Source organism: Diplotaxodon limnothrissa, linkage group LG5 (genome assembly GCF_057381915.1).
Source record: "Diplotaxodon limnothrissa isolate DT_005_m linkage group LG5, D_limnothrissa_male_GT1.1, whole genome shotgun sequence".
Taxonomy (NCBI): domain Eukaryota; kingdom Metazoa; phylum Chordata; class Actinopteri; order Cichliformes; family Cichlidae; genus Diplotaxodon; species Diplotaxodon limnothrissa.
Genome location: NC_140600.1, coordinates 25,009,212 through 25,029,928, shown reverse-complemented (window position 1 = coordinate 25,029,928; position 20,717 = coordinate 25,009,212). Strand labels below are relative to the sequence as shown.

The window sequence follows — 20,717 nt, the reverse complement described above, 5'->3', positions numbered from 1 at the left end:
TAAACCATTTATTCAAGTATTTTCAACTAAGAAATCTGATGTTATTTACAGTACATTATGTTCACTAGTGCAGGTCTGAGCGCCAATAACTGAGACTAACTCAGACGTGACAATACAGAACATAAATATATACAAATTCCACAATCCCTCATCATTCCCACCCTGCAAATACATCTTGCATTTGTAGTTCACACATGAACCCAAAACTAGCACATGTACAAAGACACATACAGAGTCTACATCTCACAGAAGGCATGAACCATTAAACCCTTTTCACGTCACAGATGTTTTGCCCTGCAAAATTAAAAAAAACAAACAAAAAAAAACTCAACAGGAGAAACACGAATTCATCCGAAGTATTCTCCAAGTCTGCATACATATCAGCTGGGTAGTGGAAACACAACTTGTACCATCACTATTTTTGTGAATGTCAAAATAAAGACTTGTTGAATTCAAATGTATAACATTTAATTCAATATATCATTTTTCATGTGACAGTTTGAATTTTCCTTTTTCCTCTGCAAGCCCCATTCGGCAGTTCTTGACTGCAGCTCTCGAGACTTGAATGATGCTCAGCAAAGAGGATCTGTGGCTGCACGTCATTGTAGACCGGTCACTGTGCAACGTGTCACACCTCACAGAGGACGATGGGGAAATCGACATGAATACACGGGTGGTCGAGCTTCACAATTCCCTGGAAAAAGGAAAAAGAAAAAGGAGGAGGAGTGATGGCACTGACCCTATATCGCCCTGCCACTGCAAAAGCGTGTTCCTAGCTCACCTGTGGAATTAGATTTTTCTGGATCCTCTTCAACTTGGACTTCTTTCTGCCATTTTTTGTCACGACCGTCTCCTCGTAGAATTCATGGGCGAGGTCACCGTCCTCATCATAATACAAAGAACTGCCAACACAGAAGGTGGACAATTGTGTCAGGATTAACATAGAGGAGGTGTAGGCGTTACTTGCTTGCTGATAGTCGCATCTAAAACGGTTGTCAAGTTTAAAAAAACAAAAAAAACAACAACAACAACAACAAACCCCCCTCCCACCCAAATTTCTCACTCCCCTCCAACGTTTGAGCCTCATGTATTTATTAATGTGCCTTTTTGGTTTGTCTGGGTTTTTAAATGTGACAAAAATTATTTACTGGATTATTTTGACATTAATGCTTAACCCCACTAGGAATAAAATTATTGGCTTTGAAATCAAGAATAATCTAGAAACCTTACTGTGGACAGTTTAAAGTGGGACAATATTTCAGTAATAAAGTAAAGTGTGGCCTATAAAACTGTAAATGCACAAATGCCACTCTGGCACAAAAAAAAAATATGCTACTAGGTAGTACTAGGCATTTGAATGGGTGAGTAGATAAGGGTCATTCTACAAATGGAGGACAAAACAGGCTTTAAAAATTATATAAAAATGTAATTTCTTTTTTAATATCATCCTTTATTTTATAGTTTTCTGGTATGTATTTAAAAATAACAAATAGTAAACCATCAGCTGATCAGATCTGCCCAGGCATCAAAGATCCACTTTTTGAGCTATTTTAGTTGCTGTGTACTTTGTCATCAAGTACAAAAAAATAATTTAATTTAACACTCAAGAATTTATTAAAGATAGTGACTATTCATTCAACTTCATATAAGACCCAACTTATATTAATTTAAGCAACTTTCAGAATCTGCTTTGCCCAACTTTTCAGTTTAAAGTCATTTTAGTATTTATTTTCAAATCTTCCTCTCAAATAAACCTCTCATACAGTTATTCAAACTATTACAAAGTCAATAGATTAAACCCTTGTGAGCAAAGAAAATCATCTAGGATTAGATGATATAAAAAGAATATGGTAACTTGAATGAATGTGACAAGAACCACAGAAATGTGGTTTAATATTTTTTTAGGTTTGTAACGTGTTTCTGTTATATGCATGCTACCTCCATGCAAGTAAATATAGTTTGAGTGATTTGAAGTGGTGTGACCTGAATCCGATTGAGATGCTGTGGTATGACCATAAAAAGGTGGTTCATGCTTGAAAACCCTCCAATGTGGGTGATTTCTGCAAAGATGAGTGGGCCATAATTTCTCCACTGCGCTGTAAAAGACTTTTTGCCAGGCATCACAAATGCTTGATTGCAGTCTGTTGCTGCTAAGGGTGGCCCAACAAGTGATTAGATTTAGGGAGTAATCACTTTTTCACACAGGCCCATGCAGGTTTGGATTTTTCCCCCCTTAATAATTAAAACTTTATTTAGAAAGTGCATTTTGTGCTTACTTGTGTTATTTTTGTCTAATATTTACATTTGCTTGATGATCTGAAAGTTTTAGGTGTGTCAAACACACAAAATAGAAAATCAGGAAGTGGACAAACACTTTTTCAGACCACTGTATATAAATAAAAGAATGAAAGGAAGCTTTCAAATTATTTTTTTCTACTTTGCTAATACGGGTAAAAGGGTTGCAGTTAAAATGACACACTCGATCTAATCAAAATAGATCGGAAAACACACCCCTAGTGTTAGCACATGACTCAGTTATGTCCCTTCCTCTTTGTCATGGCACTGTTGTGTTATGCTAAATAGGTTTCGGTAACAGAGCTGCAAATATTGCAGTGCATAATTACTATTCTTTGATTTAGGGCTCTGTGATACAATGAAATATGTGAGATGACAATATTAAAACGTTTATCATTTTCATATTATACACTATTGTTTATTGCTTTTACTACAGAATTTTTTCGCTGCCTTAAATGATGGTTTGCAATAGTCACCATGACATCCCAGAAGGACCAGCCAAAACAAATTGCAGAGCTCATTCCTAAATGTGGGGGTTAAATCTGTAAAATGGACATGGTTTGGTAATGAAAAGTCTGATGTGGACCACCGGTGCCCACCACAGGCAACACACAACAAAACTTTTCTACACAGCACAAAGAGAATTTACAAATGGGAAACAAAAGAGAGCCATCAAGTGTTAATAAACCTCAGACTGAAATGTTGGAACAAGTTCTTGCCTGTGGTACACCACATAATAAAGACTCACAAAGATAATGGCAGTCATTTCAACTTATATCTAGAAATAGATTTTGTGCATTGGTCAAAACACTCGACTTAAGGTATACAATCCCCAACCAAAAGCACTTAGCACAAGTCTGTTTATCTCATTTATATTACAAGTGTCGAGCCAAAGTATTGGAGGAAATCCACGACGTAACATATTATGCTGCAACAACAGATATGTGAACAATTCGAACAACACATCGGTGTATGAGCTTAACATTGCACTTCATCCAAAACTGAACAATCTGCAGTCGATATTTTCAGACAGGCTATTATCCTGACAACAGGATACCACCATACAGGAGCAGTAATGATAGTCAGAGGCTTTGGGGAAGCACTTGAGTCATGGGGAATGCGTAGGGTCATCTAGTATGTGTCACTATGGGTAACTCCACACAAGGCCCATAATTATTTCACTTTTGATTATTTAAGTTAAATGTACAAAAGAAATCGGCGCCAGTTTAACTCAGTGTTTGGAGCGGGTGATTCCGCGTGGTGATTATATAAACCTTTCACAGAATTTACAATAAATGCACTATATTGATTTATATTGTTATCAGGATAAGAAATGACTTAGTGGGATATGACAGTTTAAGACATGTCAACAAAATCAAAACAAAAAATTAATTAAAGATGACCTTTAATATTTGGCATGCAATTTGCTTATTAAGAACTTAGGACAAAAGCAAAATGCCATTTTGGCAGTATTCCTCAAGAGCTGTTTTTGTAATTTAAATAATATTTTGGAACTGCTAACTAGGCTTGCATTTTGTCTCAGGGCGAGTGTAATTTGCATAGCAAATGTATGTGTTAGTATTGTGTGAATGGATTTTTTTCAAACTCAAGGGTGGGATAGAAAACGTCCTTTCAACAGCATATCCACTGTATTATTTATTTACCTTCTCCTTGTAAAAACAAATGGTGTTGCATTCTTAGAGCCTTTCAGCCGGGCCAGAGACTGCTCGTTCCCATCATTTCCTGACTCGCCTCCGCTGCCTGAGAAAGGCCAGACACCTTTGGCTTTGGATCCACTTCCTCCCATTCTCAGAGATAAGGCATAGTTAGTCTCAGATTAGAGCGTTCAGTCTGGTTGGTAGCCAGATGCTCAATTGCTTACCAAGGTCAGAACCTGAAAAGTGAAAGTACATAAATAAGTAAATTTCACTGTCTGGTGTCCGAGTGAACTGTTTACTCAGCTGCCAGCTGTTAAGACGTTGTTTGCTTACTGACTGCTGGCTCTATTTTGGTGCACAGAGGACTCTGTTGGCAGAAAATGGCCAAGCTAAACTCAGAAACATCTAAGTATAATCTTGAGAGCTTGAAAGACAAGGCAACTAGACTTACTAGGTATGAGATATTTCAAGGGGCTTCTTCACTTCTATAAAAAAAAAGTTCCGTCTGTTTTATATCGTTACGTTACACTACGGTAGCTTCACCGTAAGCTAACCAACGGGCCACAAAAAAGCCGAACCTAAACGCATTAAGTGTCACTCAAAACGCTTGACACCTTACAAGTTACTTAAAAACACACCCACGGCTTCACAGTATATTGTACATCGTCTAATATTTTGCAACGGCGCCCGTTTGATGTGTGGTGACCTACATGTGGCTAATGACTACCGGCTAACGGTACCTGCACAGTTAGGTGAGGTAAGCTAACAGACTGTTAGCTTCCGACTACAGACGCAGGTTAAACAATAGACGAGTCTGCAAACACACTGCTGCTTTATACACGGGATTCTGACAAACATCTTACCTTATGGTACACTAAACCTGACATGTCCTGTCATAACTTTTACTACTAGCTATGTTTAGCTAGCGCTGGCCGTTGCTGTCCGACCGACGATGGAGATCAGCTGATCTGACCGACTATTAAAGAAAAAACGTCACCAATATTTAACTAAAGAATTTATTCAAAGGTGCGTTAAATGAATCTTTTTTATGTTTAAAGTGGGTGTTCATACCTATATCTGAATTTAAAAATGTATAGTATGCACACTGTACTGTGAGAAAGTATTTACCCCCATTTCGTTAAAAAAAAAAAAAACCCTGACCTAACCCTGATTACTTTCAGACCTGTCGAATCAAAACATAACTTAAATAAGACTTGTTTAACAAAGGGAAGCAGTTTAAAGATCTGTCCAGAACAGCAACAAAATAATCATTGACGTCTATCAGTCAGGAAAGGGTTATAAAGCCATTTTAAAGCTTTGGGACAGTGGTTAACCTTCCCAGGAGTGGCCAGTGTATCAAAATTAGTCCCAAGAGCATATCTATGCCACGAGCGAACAAAAAAAGATCCTATAGATTCCCAAGACTTTTCAGAGGACAGATGAGATGCTTTGGTGTGACCTTAAACAGACCATTCACGCTTGAAAACACTCCAATGTGTCCCAAAACAATACTGCAAAGATCGGGCCAAATTCCTCAATGCCTTTTATCGCAAACAGTTCACTGCCGTTTTTGCTGCCATGGGTGACACAACCAGCTTAGGTAGCAATTACTTTTTCCCCACATAGGACCAGATTGGTTTCGATAGCTGTTTGTGTTGTTTTGTTTTAGCCTTAATAAATATAGTCATCATTAAAAAAAGGGTGGGGGCATTTTGTATTGAAAAGTGTTAAGGTGGTTCGGGTATCTGTCTTGGATTGCTCCTGGGTGAGTTGGCTCTCGGTTTGCTGCTGGCCCCACAACCCAGCCCTGGATAAGCCTTTGTCTAATATTGAAATGAGCTTATGATCTAAAACATTAAATGTGACAAATACGCAATAAAAAAAATTAATAAATAATGAAAATTTGAGAGGGGGCAAATGCTTTTTCACAGCACTGCACCTGTAAAAAAAAGAAAAAAAATACAAAAACGTAATAGATTTTTTGGTAATTCTTTACTAAACACAGTGCACATTAGTCACGACATTCTTAAGATTGCTACAACAAGTAAATTTGTGCATAGACTTCCATACAGTGAAAGTGAACAGAGTGACAGAAGACAAACATTTTGTTTTAAAGGACAGAACAAAACAAAGATATAAAGGAATGACAGGAAACTTCCAGTTAAACACATCCAAAGAAATATTCATTCAAGGTTCCAGTCAACCAGGGTGACTTGGGCACTGTTTTCGCAGACATTCATAGTTCCATACAAATGTCCATACATCAGTCACACTCACAAATTGTCAGTGAAATTCAGAGTTGCACCCATCAGGGGTGTAAGAGAGGACATGGCAGACTCGGAGCTTAGGTCAAGTGAAAATCCAAATACCTTGCAGCAAGTATGTGTTTAACCCGAGGGTGAGAAGCATCATTATTATGGTGGGTTGTTGAGTGAAGGCAAAGGGGATTAAATGCATTATTTGAAATATTACCAATTTTGGTTTTCTGGAAAAATAACAGCTGAGGTGCAGGATAATCCTACAGTAACCAAAAGCTAAAGACATTACTGTCTCATCTGCCAGTCGTCAATTCTCTCAACTCATTCTCTCAGGCACATCAGACTCTCCAGGTGTAAGGCACGTCTCATCTCTCACATCATCTCACATGCACATTCGCGCTAGCGCTCTCTCTCTCTCATAGTCTCGCGCCCTGTCTCACACTCTCGTTCACCAAGAGGCGTTTGGAGTTGGATTCTCTGGGATCTTTGAATGCATCGATGGCCAGTCAACTTCTGGCGATCGTCCAGCCGAAAGGTGCACGCTAAAGCCCCTCTGAGCGTAGGCATCTCAGCCGGGCGTTGAGCCAGCCAGAGCCTCCTGCATTTTAGTGCGAGCCAACGCGTAGCGCTGCACGATCTGCTTGATATGTTCCTCCTCTTCACGCTGCAGAATCCGCAGGAAGTTCTTTAACTCGGGCATGGAGAAGGCATGCCACTGCAACCGAGAGCGAGAGAGAAGTTAAATTGGTATATCTGAAGGTGAACGATCCATACGTGTTGGATGTAGAGCTGTTTATGTTTTACTCACATTGACTTCGCCAGTTTCGTTCTCTTTCAGCACAAAACTGAGGACTTTCTCATTCGGTCCAGCGCACAGACGCAGACGAAGAGGACGCTCGGTATCAGACAGCTTACGGATATAAACTGGAGGAGAAAGAAACCATTTAGCGATCACCAAACACATTAAATAAAAAAAGAAACGAAATCACGATTTAATGTTAAAGCAGAATACCTTGGTCGTGACGCTCGCTGCGCTCAAATAGAGCAAACTTGGCGGGATTGTCCACAACGGTGAACTTCTTCAACAAAGCCTCGATGACCTCACGAGCCGAAGTTCGAGAACTTATGTGCAAATGCTTGGACGCGTCCTTCGGCAGGTAGAAAGAGGTGCGCCGCTTCACTCCGCTGGCCCGCCTCCCGCCTGTGTCGTTGCCTCCTTTCTTTGGGGTGGGAACAGACACGGGTCGGGCCAGCTTGAACTGCACCTTTATGAAGCCGGTGTAGGACCCATCCTTGTTCTGTTAAAAGGAAAAAAACAAATATTAAACTAAAAGATAAAAATGCTTTGGAGGGAAAAGCAGGGATTTGTTGTGAAGAATCACAGCTCACCATGTTCATGAACAGATTGCTGTTGATCTGAGCATTGTACTCCTTCACTTTCTGCTGAATGTCCACCACTGTCAGCTCCTGCTTACTCAATTCAATCTGTTCATCCTGGAAGGAACAGAAGAGTTACAGTCTTTAACCACCAGGTGTCAGTGCTCACCTCAAAAAAAAGCAGGGACAAGCCAGAGAGCAGGACAAAACACTGATTAGCAGAGGAAAGGCCCTTTATATGATTGTGTCTTACAGCATTACAGGGATTTTCCCGCTCAAAATGAGCCTTTGAGAGGGTGACTACACAAGACCATGTCCCCGTGGCCACTTACTCAAGAAAAATCTAAGACATTTTCTGCCTTTTTATTTTTTTCTGGACATTTGATAATTAAAACGCATCTTAAGCTCAAGTGAATTAAACCCCATTTAAAAACAACTGGTTTAAAAATCACAGTTCTGTTGGTTTCCCTTTGGTGGTTGGCCAAAATCTTTTTGGTCAACGTGGAAAAAAAAATTATATGCAGGAAAAACCCTGCATTAGTGTTGAAAAAGCCCAGTGTTCATTTTTAGGGTGTTTTAACAAGGGAGGGAAAAAAAGTTGTAATGTCAGTCAAATTTGATTTAAACAAGTCTTCCGTGTTTTTTTTCTTCAGCAATACTGCTGAAACACGAGAGTAAAAGCTGGTTTTAACTGATGTTCGGCATTTCTAACAGCGAACACCAGTTGCATCAGACTTTCAACTTCCGGACAACGCAGCAAAAGAGGCGAACACAATGATGTCAGCTCTGTCCAATCCAGTTCAGCGGCTCTGATGCCTCCATGTAGGAGGGCTGATGGGAGAAGGGAGGGAGGAGGAAGAGGGAGGAAAAGGGAGGGGGTTTGCAACTTGCAGCTGTTTGCAATGATGACTGTGGCCAACGGCTCTGCGCTGCATTCCTCAACTTGGTGTTCATGTAAAAATAGCCACCCCTCACAGGCTCTCACAAGCGGGAGAGACAATGCCCTCCTCTGTTTTGCAGGCACATCCTGTGAAGTCAGCTGCCTCAGCAACCGCAAACTCCCAGTCATGTTTCAGTCATGCACATTTGCCCCCCCAGCAGATGCAGGGCTGCCAGATTAAAAATCAGGTTTTCTTGTGTCTTCCAATTTACACTATAATTATTCATGGTAGGGGTTTTCTCAGGAGTAGTAGCCAATATTGTAGATGCAGGACTGCCAGTAAATGTGAGATTAAAAAACAAATGCGAATTCTTATAGGCTACCTTTTGCTTAATTATCTGCTGAACCACACACTGCCTAAGAAAGATTGTTAATTAGACATCCAGAAAGATCCATAGCTGCAAATGTCTAGGGAGATCCATGGGCCGTAGAGTTAATATGCTGCTGTTAAACAAATCAATAAAGTCAATAAGTGGTGGGAGAAAATTATGCACAACTGTGCCTCTGCCGGCTGGCAAAGGGAGAGTCAAATATTTCTACAGTAAACTGTACCCACATCTCACAGGAAAGAAACCCGATACCCATGTGGGTGTGCGTATGACTAAAAGATAAGAAAATGAAGAAATCCAAAACACTCCATGACTCATGTGTGACTGAGAAATGAATGTGAACAACCTGAGAGTCAATGAATGGTGGGTGTTTGGCTGGAAACTTGAGTGCGTCACAGGTTCATCTGTGGGTCTGTGCTTGTTACAACAAGACACATATATACCGGTATGTGTGTGTAATCTAGACGTAACGAGTGCTCATTTGCATTTTAAAAAGTTCACACAAGTCTTTAACCTGTTTACTTAGAACTAGAGGAACTCCACCCTTGAGCCTTGCAGGCTTGCCAACCATCTAGTCTGCTGGGGTTCCTTTGAGCAAAACAACTCATTCCCAGCAGCATCTACAAAGTAGGACGCCCAGCAACTCATCCCAGAAGTAAAAGAACACAAACACAACTCAATAACAGACCCAACACTGACAGCTAATAAGCAGAAATGGGGAAATAACGCGAGAATACAGTCCTGCTGCGAAACACCCACAGTTTCACTTCCCCTTTATTTTAAAGCTAATGATTTTTATGAAACCTATGTGTTTTTAAACTTGTAAAATTTCTCACCTGCTTAACTGCGGGACTGACAGTATCTTTTCGGATTTTGGGGAAGAAAGATGTCCGGGCGGTGAAGTACTGCTCGAACTCGGAGTCCGAGTCCGAGTCGCTGCAGTAGCCGCTGCTGGTGGAGCTGCCCCAGGTCATCTCAAAGGAGGGAGTTTTATCCGAGCTGCTAGCCGCGGTGGTCATGCTGACTACCGGCATATATCCAATAAGAGAGTCGGGAACCTTTAACTTTACTACGCTGTTACCCCGAATCGCTCTCGATTGAGCTTAATTGGAATTTACTGACTGAACTATGCCTTACAAAAAGTCCTAACCGGCAACAGTGCTAGCTTTTAACGATAATATTAAATAATCTCGCGCAGGACAAAATACCGCTAAAAAATGTCGACGACTATCAACAAGATCTCACGAATCTTCTCCTCAAACTCAGCCTACCAGCCACGTTTCCGCCGTACAAACTCTGTGTGAAACAGGATGTGTGCAGGTCCCCGCCCTAGATGCCCCGCTTCCTTCCCCCGAAGAGGCCCCACCCAGGTCCGCTGAGTTTGGAAATACACAAACCGCTTCAGCCGGCAGTGATTGGACAGCACGGGAAATACCAAAGCCCTCTCCTCTCCTCAAAGCCCTGTTTCACCCGTCTTTCTGCCCTTTTTTCCCAGCGTGGGGGTGCTGCTGGTGGACCTTCTGTGTCCCCACGGACCGCTGACCCAGTCATGTGATGCTGGGGCTCGCTGCTAGCATTTTTTTTAACTTTTGCACTAAATACAAATATTAAAACTGTATTTACCATGCCAACCTAACGTATCTAACAGTTATGTAGCTTTATTATGTTTTTATGTCTCGTTATTCAGTGTTGATCAATAGAAAATTTAAATGGTGCTGTATTGATTATTTTACTTTCTTAGAAAAATGCCATCCCATAACACTGGAGCCTACAACTCCCACAATGCAATTCATTATGCTACAGCCCTACAGCAAACTGATATTCCCAATGAGAAAAGTAAAGACCACCTCTGGTAGATTTTGTTTATATAAATACAAAATAAATATGGGGCTGATTACAAGTTTGTATACAGCAAAATGTGTTTACATTTATTCACGATTAAGGGACCATGTCAGCTGCACAAGGTCTAAAATAACAGGTGTACTAGTACACTTATTAGACATATACCCATTAAATGTAAAATTAAAAGGTGGTTCTTGTGAAAAATACTCTCATCATGGCTTTGAATTTCACAGACTTTTAATGACTTCTTTGAACTGTCCTTTTTTCCCCCAGGGTGGGGATACACCTTTAGTTACTTTAAAAAAACAAGAATTGGGAGAACGGGTTTGAATTATTCTGGGGGTTTTTTGCCAACATGAAAAAGATTTGCTTGACACAAAATAATAAAGAAGTCTGGGAAGGCAAATTGTAGATTTCAATAAGTTGTGAAGGTTTCATGAAAGCATTTCTAAATGACTTGTACTGTAATTAGTGTCACCACTTTACCAAGATCGGGAAGAAGAACCAAACTTTCACCCTCAGATGAAAGGAAATATAGTTTGGATGTTCATAAACAACCCAGGAAGCCTGAAGCCTGAAGCCTGCCCTGGAAACTGCTTGAACACTAAGAAGATGCTTACCAATAAAGAAGCCCCTGCTCCAAAACTAATACCTTCAAGCTCGACTGAAATTTGCAGTTGCCCACACTGACAAGCCAAATGCATTCTGGAGAAAAGTCATATGGTCAGATGAGAAAAAGACTGAAATGTTGCCCTCAATAAGACTTATGTTTGAAGGAGTAAACAAAAACGGTCAAGCACGGTGGCAGTAGCATCATGTTCTGTGGCTGTTTTGCTGCAAGTGGTACTGGTATATTGCACAAAGTGGATAGAATAATGGAGAAGAAGGACTACCTAAATTAAATCAGCAGCTGTACCGTTGAAACTTGTGCAGAATTAGTTGTTCTAGCAGGACAATAATCCCAAAGCTACATCACAGCTTGTTTTTCAATGGAAAAAGCAGGCTAGCATTAAGCTTCTGGAATGGCCTTTTTAAAGCACCGACCTCAACCCCTTTGAAAATTTGCTTGAAAACACGTCTGTGCCAGGAAACCAACCAATTAAATGAAGTGGTCAGACAGAATCATGCCAGAAGCTTGTTGATGGAAACCAAAAGCTTTGCATTAAGGTGCTAAGGAACATTTAATGAAATACTGGCTTAGTTGTATATGTACTTCTGAGCCCATGTGGATTAGAGAAAATCCAAAATTCAGACTTCTGCACCCAATTCTTGTTTTTTTAAAGGAATTAAAGATGAATGCTGTCCAATTGTTCCACCCTGGAAAAAAGAATTGTTCAAAGAAATCATTAAAAGACCAAAACTACCATCACATTCATGCCCACGATGAGTCTGTAAACTTCTGACCACAACTGTAAGTGCACAAATGCTAAATATGGGTCATTTAGGCCTGGTTGCTAGGAAACACATCATAACATCTGATATAGATAAAAGCTTACAGGGCTTGAGACATACCCGTGTTTCAACTTGGTAGCTCAATTTGACGATTTGTTGTATTATACCAAGATATGAGTTGGTGACTTCTAAAGAATTATTTCAGCTTTTGGGGTGTAATTATGTCAAGAAGGCTGGAAGTATAGCAGTTAGCTAAAAGACATGTGCCTGAACACAAAGGAAATGTAAGAAGTCACCATAAGAATCTTTCCTGTTTCTACTACCCATCCCCCACTAAAAGCATAAATAGACTCTGTCATGAGTATCCACTTCCTGCAAATCCATCTCATTTCGAACACAGACTTTCTGTCTCGTCCGTCAGTAGTTTGTCTAAACTCAAGTCGAGATAAGCCAAAGTAATTACCCCAAACCTCCCTTAACATAAAACTATACAGTTGTACAAGCTATGAAACAATCCACATGATGAGCACATTAAAAGTCACATGAAAAAGCATGATCCTTAAATCACTTCATCCACCTTCTTAACCACTCGTCCAACTTAGGGTCACGGGGGTGCTGGAGCCTACCCAGCTGACACGGACTGGAAGGCAGTTCCTGTTTTAATAATGATACTACTGTTTCACAGTCAGTTTCACCAAAATGCGTTTCACATTATTCATCAGTTGCTTATTCTGGGTATTTTCTTCCCCTCCCCTGATTTTAATTAATATAGATATAATATGTTTTATTTTTTTGATGGCTGTTCAGAAAATACAAGCAATCTAAATATATTACAGCGAGCACTGAAATGTTGCAATGACATTTTCTCTCAAAAACGCATATCAGTCTGAAAAAATAAAACCCCTAAATGAATGAAAAAGTATAGCTGTTGATACAGACAGATAACGTATGTGCCATACTGTAGCGAATCAGGACCAAATGCAATTTTTTTGTTGGGGGGGGGGGTGTTTAATCTTATTGTAAAATCTTGGGTTTCTGTAAAGCTGTAAAGCTAGACTAAAAGCAAGATCAGCTTTTAGTGTCAAAACAGTTTCTGGTCACACATTAAGTAATTAGGGAAAAATGCAGCTCTGTGTTAGATTACTAATTAAAAGAGAGAAAAAAAAACTGCTCCAGCTGCAGCCCAGATTTTCAGTTCCTGTGTGCAGCAATGGAAAAACCTCCCAAACCAGCAGGGGAGGTGTTACTGTGAAATGACTAAAGATGAAAAGACTTATGTAAAAGTTTGTATATTCTGTGGCTAAATCTAGCTACCAAATAACTAAAATCAGACACGTTGACAAAATTGCTACAAAATAACCGTCATTCAAACTGCAGGACACCAGTTGTTTAGTTTGGGTTTTTTTGTCCAGCCTTTACAATTTCTGACAAAGTCTTATGAAAGTCTTGCCTCTGTTCACCTAAAACATCCATAGTTTTCACAGACAATATGTTATGTTATAAGGTATTAACATGTTATATGGAAATAACACTGAGAAGAACCTCAATTCAAGAGCAAGCAGCACAGTGATTCAAGTATCTTTGAACATCTCTTTTCATCTTTGTGCATTTAGAGATCAATAAGGAGAGGGTAAATATGATCAGATATGTATTAAAAGGAAATACACTGAAACCTGCTAATGTGAACTAATGAGTTTTCCGGTGCTAAACCCAGAAAACCTCCATACTGCTCTTAGATTGAGCCGACCAGGACTGATTCAAAAACAAAAATATTTGTGGTGCATCTGAAGTTAGTGGTGGCACACTGGTGTACAGGCATCTCAAGCAGTCAATATGACTGCAATAAACATACATTTATGTACTGGTTGTGCATGTCTATAGCACAGGTATGACTCGGTGTCATCTTTATTATTCAAATATTAACTAACAGTTCAAAATATTAACCTGAGCAGCCCACTCTTACTGAGCTAAGAGTGAAACATTTGAATGATAGTTTGCAGAGGGTAGTATTGCAAAAATGTCAGTAGATATCTGTGATTTGTTTTTGGTTTTTAATGCTCTGAATTTGACTGTTATTTTCCTGGCAGCTAGTCATTTTGCTATTATACAAGGACTGCAAGTGTGCACACAAAAGCTCAAATACCAACATGTTTTTTTAGCCATGCCTTGGTGTCGGCTTGCTCAAGTTTATGTTTGTAGTTATATTCTTTTGATAAGTAACAGGCGCTTAATAAAGTGAATAATAACAGCTAACATGATGAAAAGATACCTGCTCTGCTGGATATCTACTGTACTAAGTTCCCACTTAATGGATTATACTACCATGGTACAAAAAAAAAGATTGTGATGGGATTTCTTCTACTATTGAATACAGCAGCCTAACTGGCCTTGAAAAACCCCATTAAAAACAGAATAAAAGATTTTCTCTGAACCCGTTAACTAATTCCTGGTACTTCATACTTATATGATAGGAAAATCTAAAAATAGTTTAGCTGCTTGTTCTGAGCTTACAGTTTATGTAAGAAGGAAAGTTTTCAGAGATTTTAAAAGTTAAGTACATTCTTATTGTTGGTATAGAAATTAAGAGGATAAAAAGCAGGCAGGTGTTGCTAATCAAATGAACTTAATAACTGATCATCAGCAAGATTGAGGACCTCTATAAAAGCAGATGTTTTGGTAGTTTGCTGGTCTGAAGCATTCAGGTGTGTGTTAACATAATCCTACAATCTCTCCAGCAAATTCCACCCAGAGACAGAGCAATGCTCAGCAAAATAAAAAGTATTCCAACCTCAGACTCTACAGGCCTCAGTTAGCATGTCAAATGCTAAAATTCATGACAGTACAATTTGAAAAAAGGTCTTTGGACAGATGAGATCAACGTGGAAATGTTTGGCCACAATGCATGCCTGGCGAAAATAGAACAACGCATATCAGCAGAAACACCTCATACCAGCTGTCAAGCATGGTTGTGGAGGAGTAATGATTTGTGCTTGTACAGCAGCCACAATACCTGGGCAGTCACTGAGTCAACCATGCACACCTAAATAATCTAGAGTCAAACGTGAGGCCATCCATCATCCGTATCACAACAGCAAATCTAAAACAGAATGGCTGAAAAAGAGTCAAGATGGCCCAATCAAACGCTTGACTTCAACCTACTGAAATGCTGTGGTCTGATCTTCAGACAACTGTGCATAAACTAACAAACCTCAACAGTGAGAAACATCGCAGAAGAGTGGACCCAAAATTCTCCCACATGTGTATGTGAGAGACTGATAAAGTCATACAGAAAATAATTGCGCAAGTTATTTCTGCTGAAGGTGGTTCCACAAGCTACTGAATCATGGGCTGTACTTTTTTTCACAGGAATCCATAAAGTACTATTCAATTCAATTTTATTTTATTTATGTAGCACTAAATCACAACAACAGTTGCCTCGAGGCCTTTATTATGGAAGGTAAAGACCCTGCAATAATACAAAGAAACCCCCAAAATCAAACGACCCCCCTTATGAGCAAGAACATGGTGACAGTGGGAAGGAAAAACACCAGTTTTGTATTTAAAAAAAAACTTCAGACAGAACTACTATTACTACTACTGCTATGAAAGCTTTCTTTTTCTGAACTAAGACATAAAACTAATGCTGTAGATTGGACAATACCTGTCTGTATTTGTACTTTATGCTATGCCCAATAGACAATGATTCTTATGAAAATTTGTTGCTGTAGTGTGCTCTGTTTTTTTTTTCTTGAATGTTTCATATTCGCACATAGGTTTTACAACAGGCTTAAGTACTTTAAAAACTGACATTTCACTTTTGTGACTGACTAAACTAAGCCACATTTTACAAAAAGTGTTCAAGGTAACATTTTCTGTTCCTCTGCAGACAAGCTTCCCCTTTGAAAGACTTTACTTCCCCTGAGCAATGTTATATTTGAAATGTTTGTCCTGTCTGGAGTTTCAATGCTAAGAGTAAATACAACTAAATCTGAAAGAGTGGTGCAACTTTCAGTTGATCGTGTGCAGTTAGTAAAGGGGTGTGAACTGTGTGCATTTATTGTTATTGTTCCTGATTTCTTTCCTATCTAGTACAGTAACATGCAATCCAAAACAGGCAGTGCATTGCATAACATGCAGAGTGCAGAGGTCTTAAGAAATGATGTATGTTATGCGGTGTAAAGTTTGCGACATTGACGCTAGCATAAAAAAGCAAGTGAAACCAACTAGCAACGCAGCTGATTAAGAACAAAGGTGGTAGTAAAGTAATAAAGGGGCGCCGTGTCAGCTGTCAGCTTCCTAATGCACAGCTCCTTACCACGTTTGTGTCCGTTTCTATGGTGTACTCCACGACACATGTGGGGTCAGCCAAGGAGCCTCGTTCCCAGCTGCAGTCCAGTTGAATCAGGGCACGGCATCGGTAGTGACATGTGAATTTACAATCTGTAAATGAAGAAAGTCCTAGAGTTTAGACTCATGTTGCCATACATGAGAATGTGCAAAATGAAAGTCATAATGTTGTGTAAGTGTGATTGCCTCTCCTCTGCTGGAGGGTAAAGGTTACTACAGTTTTACCTGCAGTTATTCACTGTTTTTAGTAAAACAACAATGTTGTTTTGATTCCCTGCCTCCTCTGGTCTGCATGTTGGAATATCCTTAGGTAAGATACTGAACCCTAAATTGCCCGGCTGCATTCACTGGAGTGTGAATCTTAGATTAAAAGTGCTTATGCATACAAACGAGTGTATGGGTGAATGCAGCAGTGCTTCAATAGTGTAGAAAAGCATTATGTAAGTACCAGACCGTATAGTCACGTATATAAAATAAATTGCAAATACTTGAAGAAATATAAATAGCAATTCCAATCAGCTGAATGCAGCTGTGAAAACATATAGTCAGCTGGAAAGCTTATGTCTCTTTGCAAAGACTGTGACAATGTTTCCTGTTCAGGTTACAGTAAGGGACCCCTATTTCCCCACACTAAATGCTTTGTACAAACCACTGCTCTTTATTTAGGTGGGTTTCAGTTAATGAAACTTTTGCAAATGCACATATGAGTGTAGCTGAACCTCAGCCTAGACAATAACCAAACCCTTAAGTGTATGCAGGTTAGATACTGGGTAGATGTGAATAATTATAAAAATTGTACAGGCAACAATTCTCTTTATTTTTTCCAGAATGTTAACATAGAGAGCATTTATGTTTATTTAGTATGAAGCCTTGTTTAAGCCATCAGGCTGGAATGACTGTAATCTGGGCTTGCAGGTACACTGGTGGTTGCCTCTTCCTCTGTGTTAGTAAATTTCCTCTTTCTGTCAGTACGCTCATTTCATGCAAATGCACCAAAGCATTGACACATGCACACACCCAGATGCACAAAAAGCATATGTAAGCCAACTCACTGACACACCGCAGGCTCTGCTTGTAAAGGCCCCAGATAAAGTCTCCACACAGGTCGCACCACGTGGGCTGAGCGTGGCTACAGGGTTGGAAGTCGTGGCCCTCTCCTTTCTCCTCTGTGAGCTGTGGGTCCTGGCTGCTGCTCAGGACTCTGATAATGCCCACACGACTCAGTAGGTCTGGGACCCTTCCCGGGCTGATCCTCAGGGCGTTGGTTCTCTCTAGGCGCGGAGGTGAGCACGGAGCGCGCGTCCCCGTCAGCTCTATCTGCTCTTTGGTCGACCTGAGGTCACGGAGCTCGATGAACTCCTCCCAAGACATTGTGTCACTCAGGGCCGGGTTTCCTCCATTTTTATCACTAACTGACAAAAAACACAGACTCTGTATAATCAGAGTGCAACCTGAAATCATGAAGTTAGTGTTAATTCAGCTTAATGTACTAAGGTACCAAATATGAATGTACTTAGTAGTACTCTTAGTAGGACAGTTAGGTTAAACACATAAAGAGCATAATGATGTTATATATTGTCAAGGTGCATTCTGACTGTTTGGCACCATTGCACCATTAATAGTGCATTATAACTTAAAAACGGACAGTTTTTTATGCAAATCTCAAGTCTGCAAATTCAGAAGAATAAAAGTTTACAAGCAGTGAAATATAAACATAAAGCAGCATAAATAAAAGAGTATACAGTGGGAGAAACAATTCATTGACTGATTATTTGATTGATTAACTGATGAATTTGTAAGTTTGCTCGCTTGAAAAGAAATGAACAGTATCTAATTTTTATGGTAGTTTCATGTTGAAGGAGAGAGACAGAATACCAATCACAAATCCAGAAAAACCCCACATTGTATCAAGTCATGAAACTCATTGAGTAAGGTAAATATGTAATCTTCTACAACACACTCTGACTTCCATGGATTGGCTGTGTGTCCACGTGACAATTAATCGCTCAACCAATCAGTTAATGTCATTACATGTATAAAGTTCACTTGTCTCCAGATAATCAGTTTCTTCTTTTATTCGAAACTCACTATCACCATAGGCAAGACCAAAGAGCTGTCCAAGGCTCTTTGGTCTGGAAAGGGCTAAAAGAACATCAGCAACAAGCAAGAAGCTTGACAAGAAGGTGAGAACTTTCGGTCTGGATCGCCATGCAAGATCTTACCTCATGTGAGGATGATCATGAGAAAGGTGCTCGATCAGCCCAAAACTACATGGGAGGAGCTTGTTAATAATCTGATGGCAGTAGGGACCAAAGTTGCTGAGAACACCATCAGCAACACTCTACACTGTAATGGACTGAAATCTTGCAACACCCACAAAGTCCCCCTGCTCAAGAAGGCACATGTACATTTGAAGTTTGCCCAAGAACACCCAAGTGATTCAGAGAAGGTTTGGGAGAAAGTGCTGCGGTCAGATGAAACCTTAATGGAGCTCTTTGGCATCAAGTCGACCTGCTGTGTCTGGAGGAAGAGAAAGCATGGAGGTGGAAACATTATGCTTTGGGGTACAGGACGATTTCACTGCACTGAGGGGGCAAACAGCAGCCAGGAAACCTAAAGGATTTGGAGAGTTTCTGTAAAGAGGAGTGGGCCAAAATCCCTCCTGAGATATGTGTGTGTGGGAAGAAAACCTGGTGACCAAGTACAAGAAACGTCTTACACACTTACTGTGTTTACCAACAAGGGTTTCTTCAACAAGTACTAAATGATGTGTTATTTGGGGATCAAATACTTATTTCACTGAATAACATGCAAATCACTTTTTTGGGGTTTATTTTGGGGGGATTTTTGGTTGACCTTCAGTCTTTCTCCATTAAAATGAAGCTACGGTGAAAAGACTTGACTAGACTAGACTTTTCATTTCTTCGTAAGGGAGCAAACTTACAAATTCAGCAGGGGATCAAATAATTATTTCTCCTACTGTATGTGGCATTGCTCTTTCCTACTACCTTTCAGTGTGGAAAAACATATCTGTAACTGTAATCAAACTACTTTTTATTAGCTCTGTCACTTTGTAGTTGTTTCGGTACTGTGGTCTGTTGACGGTCAGCCACATCTCCATTCAGGGAGGATGCGCGTCCACAAAATAATTCACACTCACGTAACTTCCAATCATTTTTCAAGTGGTTTAATTTGGTGTTTATTTTGAAATCCTGGGGGACCACCCTCTTTTCTTGTTTGTTTAAAAAGAAAATCATGGAAACGCCCCTGAGTACAAATACCTTAAAACTTTAATAAAATACAACGAAGATTTGTAGACTTGCACTAAGTAGTACTATTGCTTTCTACTTTAGTAATTTTCCCCCTCAAACCACTGTCATGTAGAATTAAGCCTAACAATAATACAAAAAGCTAAAGAATGACATGTGCCGTCAAATGTAGTTCAGTTTAGTAGTAGAAATATATCAGCTCCGTGTCCATGAAAAAAAAACACACGCGGGGAGATCATTCAAAACCTAATTCCCAACACAGCTGCATATTAAACTAGTCACTCATAAACAGCGAAGTGAAACAAAATCCAGTGATTTTAAGTCTAACTCACCAAAACACGGGAGAAAACAGCCCCGTGGCTACCGCTTTGTCTCAAAAGTTCTTCCATCCGAGGTCGAAAAGAAAAAAAAACTTTCCGCTGAAATGTCTTAAGGTTTCCAAATAACGGAGGTGTGCAGTCTCGGCGACATCTCTGGAAATAATTTCTCATCACCAGCCGCTTACAGCGAACGAAACCCCGGGCCCTCCTTTTCACGGCAGAGCCGGAGCACGTCTTTCAAGATGTTACCCATCTGTTCAAGTCGGACTGCGGCGCAAGAGGAAGCGGCCCATCATGAAAAAGAGAGAGTGAGATGAGACTGAGCTGCACCGACATCCGGAATGTTTTCAAACAGGGGGTGCTTCTGAGTCCCGAGCACAGCTGAGTGGGCGTGCAAAGTCCCCCTCCCCACTCCTAAAGCCACTATCTGAACGCATCACAGACCTGAGCTTCAAACTGGGTGGCTCTACCTAAAAGCAATAGGAAAATGGGTTATTGTGGTATTTTGCTTCGTACCTTCTCTGCATTGCATACAAAGGTCAAAACGGTGCTGTTGGTGAAAGAGAAGATGCAGCGCTTCCCTGGCACTTTGATGAAACAGGCAGACACAGATGCATGCAGGTTTAAAACTTTATTGCAGTTTGATTACAACGTCCTAAATTCTTCAACAGTTTTAATGATAAAAGAAAA

The 20,717-nt window shown here is 40.0% G+C and overlaps 2 protein-coding genes across 3 annotated transcripts; both read right to left on the bottom strand.

The window, feature by feature from the left end:
• tusc2a (tumor suppressor 2, mitochondrial calcium regulator a) lies at positions 1-4,989 on the bottom strand. The gene is made up of 4 exons (XM_085354353.1): positions 4,817-4,989; positions 3,960-4,189; positions 782-902; positions 1-694 (listed from the first exon to the last, which is right to left on the bottom strand). Exons 2-4 carry the CDS (start codon positions 4,100-4,102, stop codon positions 629-631), a joined length of 330 nt encoding a protein of 109 aa, XP_085210479.1. The 5' UTR covers positions 4,103-4,189; positions 4,817-4,989; the 3' UTR covers positions 1-628.
• A 953-nt stretch (positions 4,990-5,942) lies between these two features.
• Positions 5,943-20,277, bottom strand: LOC146632402 (ras association domain-containing protein 1-like). 2 transcript variants are annotated; one of them, XM_085354351.1, is made up of 7 exons: positions 20,040-20,277; positions 17,491-17,850; positions 16,407-16,531; positions 7,601-7,705; positions 7,224-7,509; positions 7,020-7,135; positions 5,943-6,926 (listed from the first exon to the last, which is right to left on the bottom strand). In XM_085354351.1, exons 2-7 carry the CDS (start codon positions 17,807-17,809, stop codon positions 6,780-6,782), a joined length of 1,098 nt encoding a protein of 365 aa, XP_085210477.1. In that variant the 5' UTR covers positions 17,810-17,850; positions 20,040-20,277; the 3' UTR covers positions 5,943-6,779. The 2 variants fall into 2 exon arrangements, with proteins under 2 accessions (XP_085210477.1, XP_085210478.1); XM_085354352.1 differs by lacking the exons at positions 16,407-16,531; positions 17,491-17,850; positions 20,040-20,277 and adding an exon at positions 9,694-10,151.
• Between the last annotated feature and the right edge of the window lie 440 nt (positions 20,278-20,717).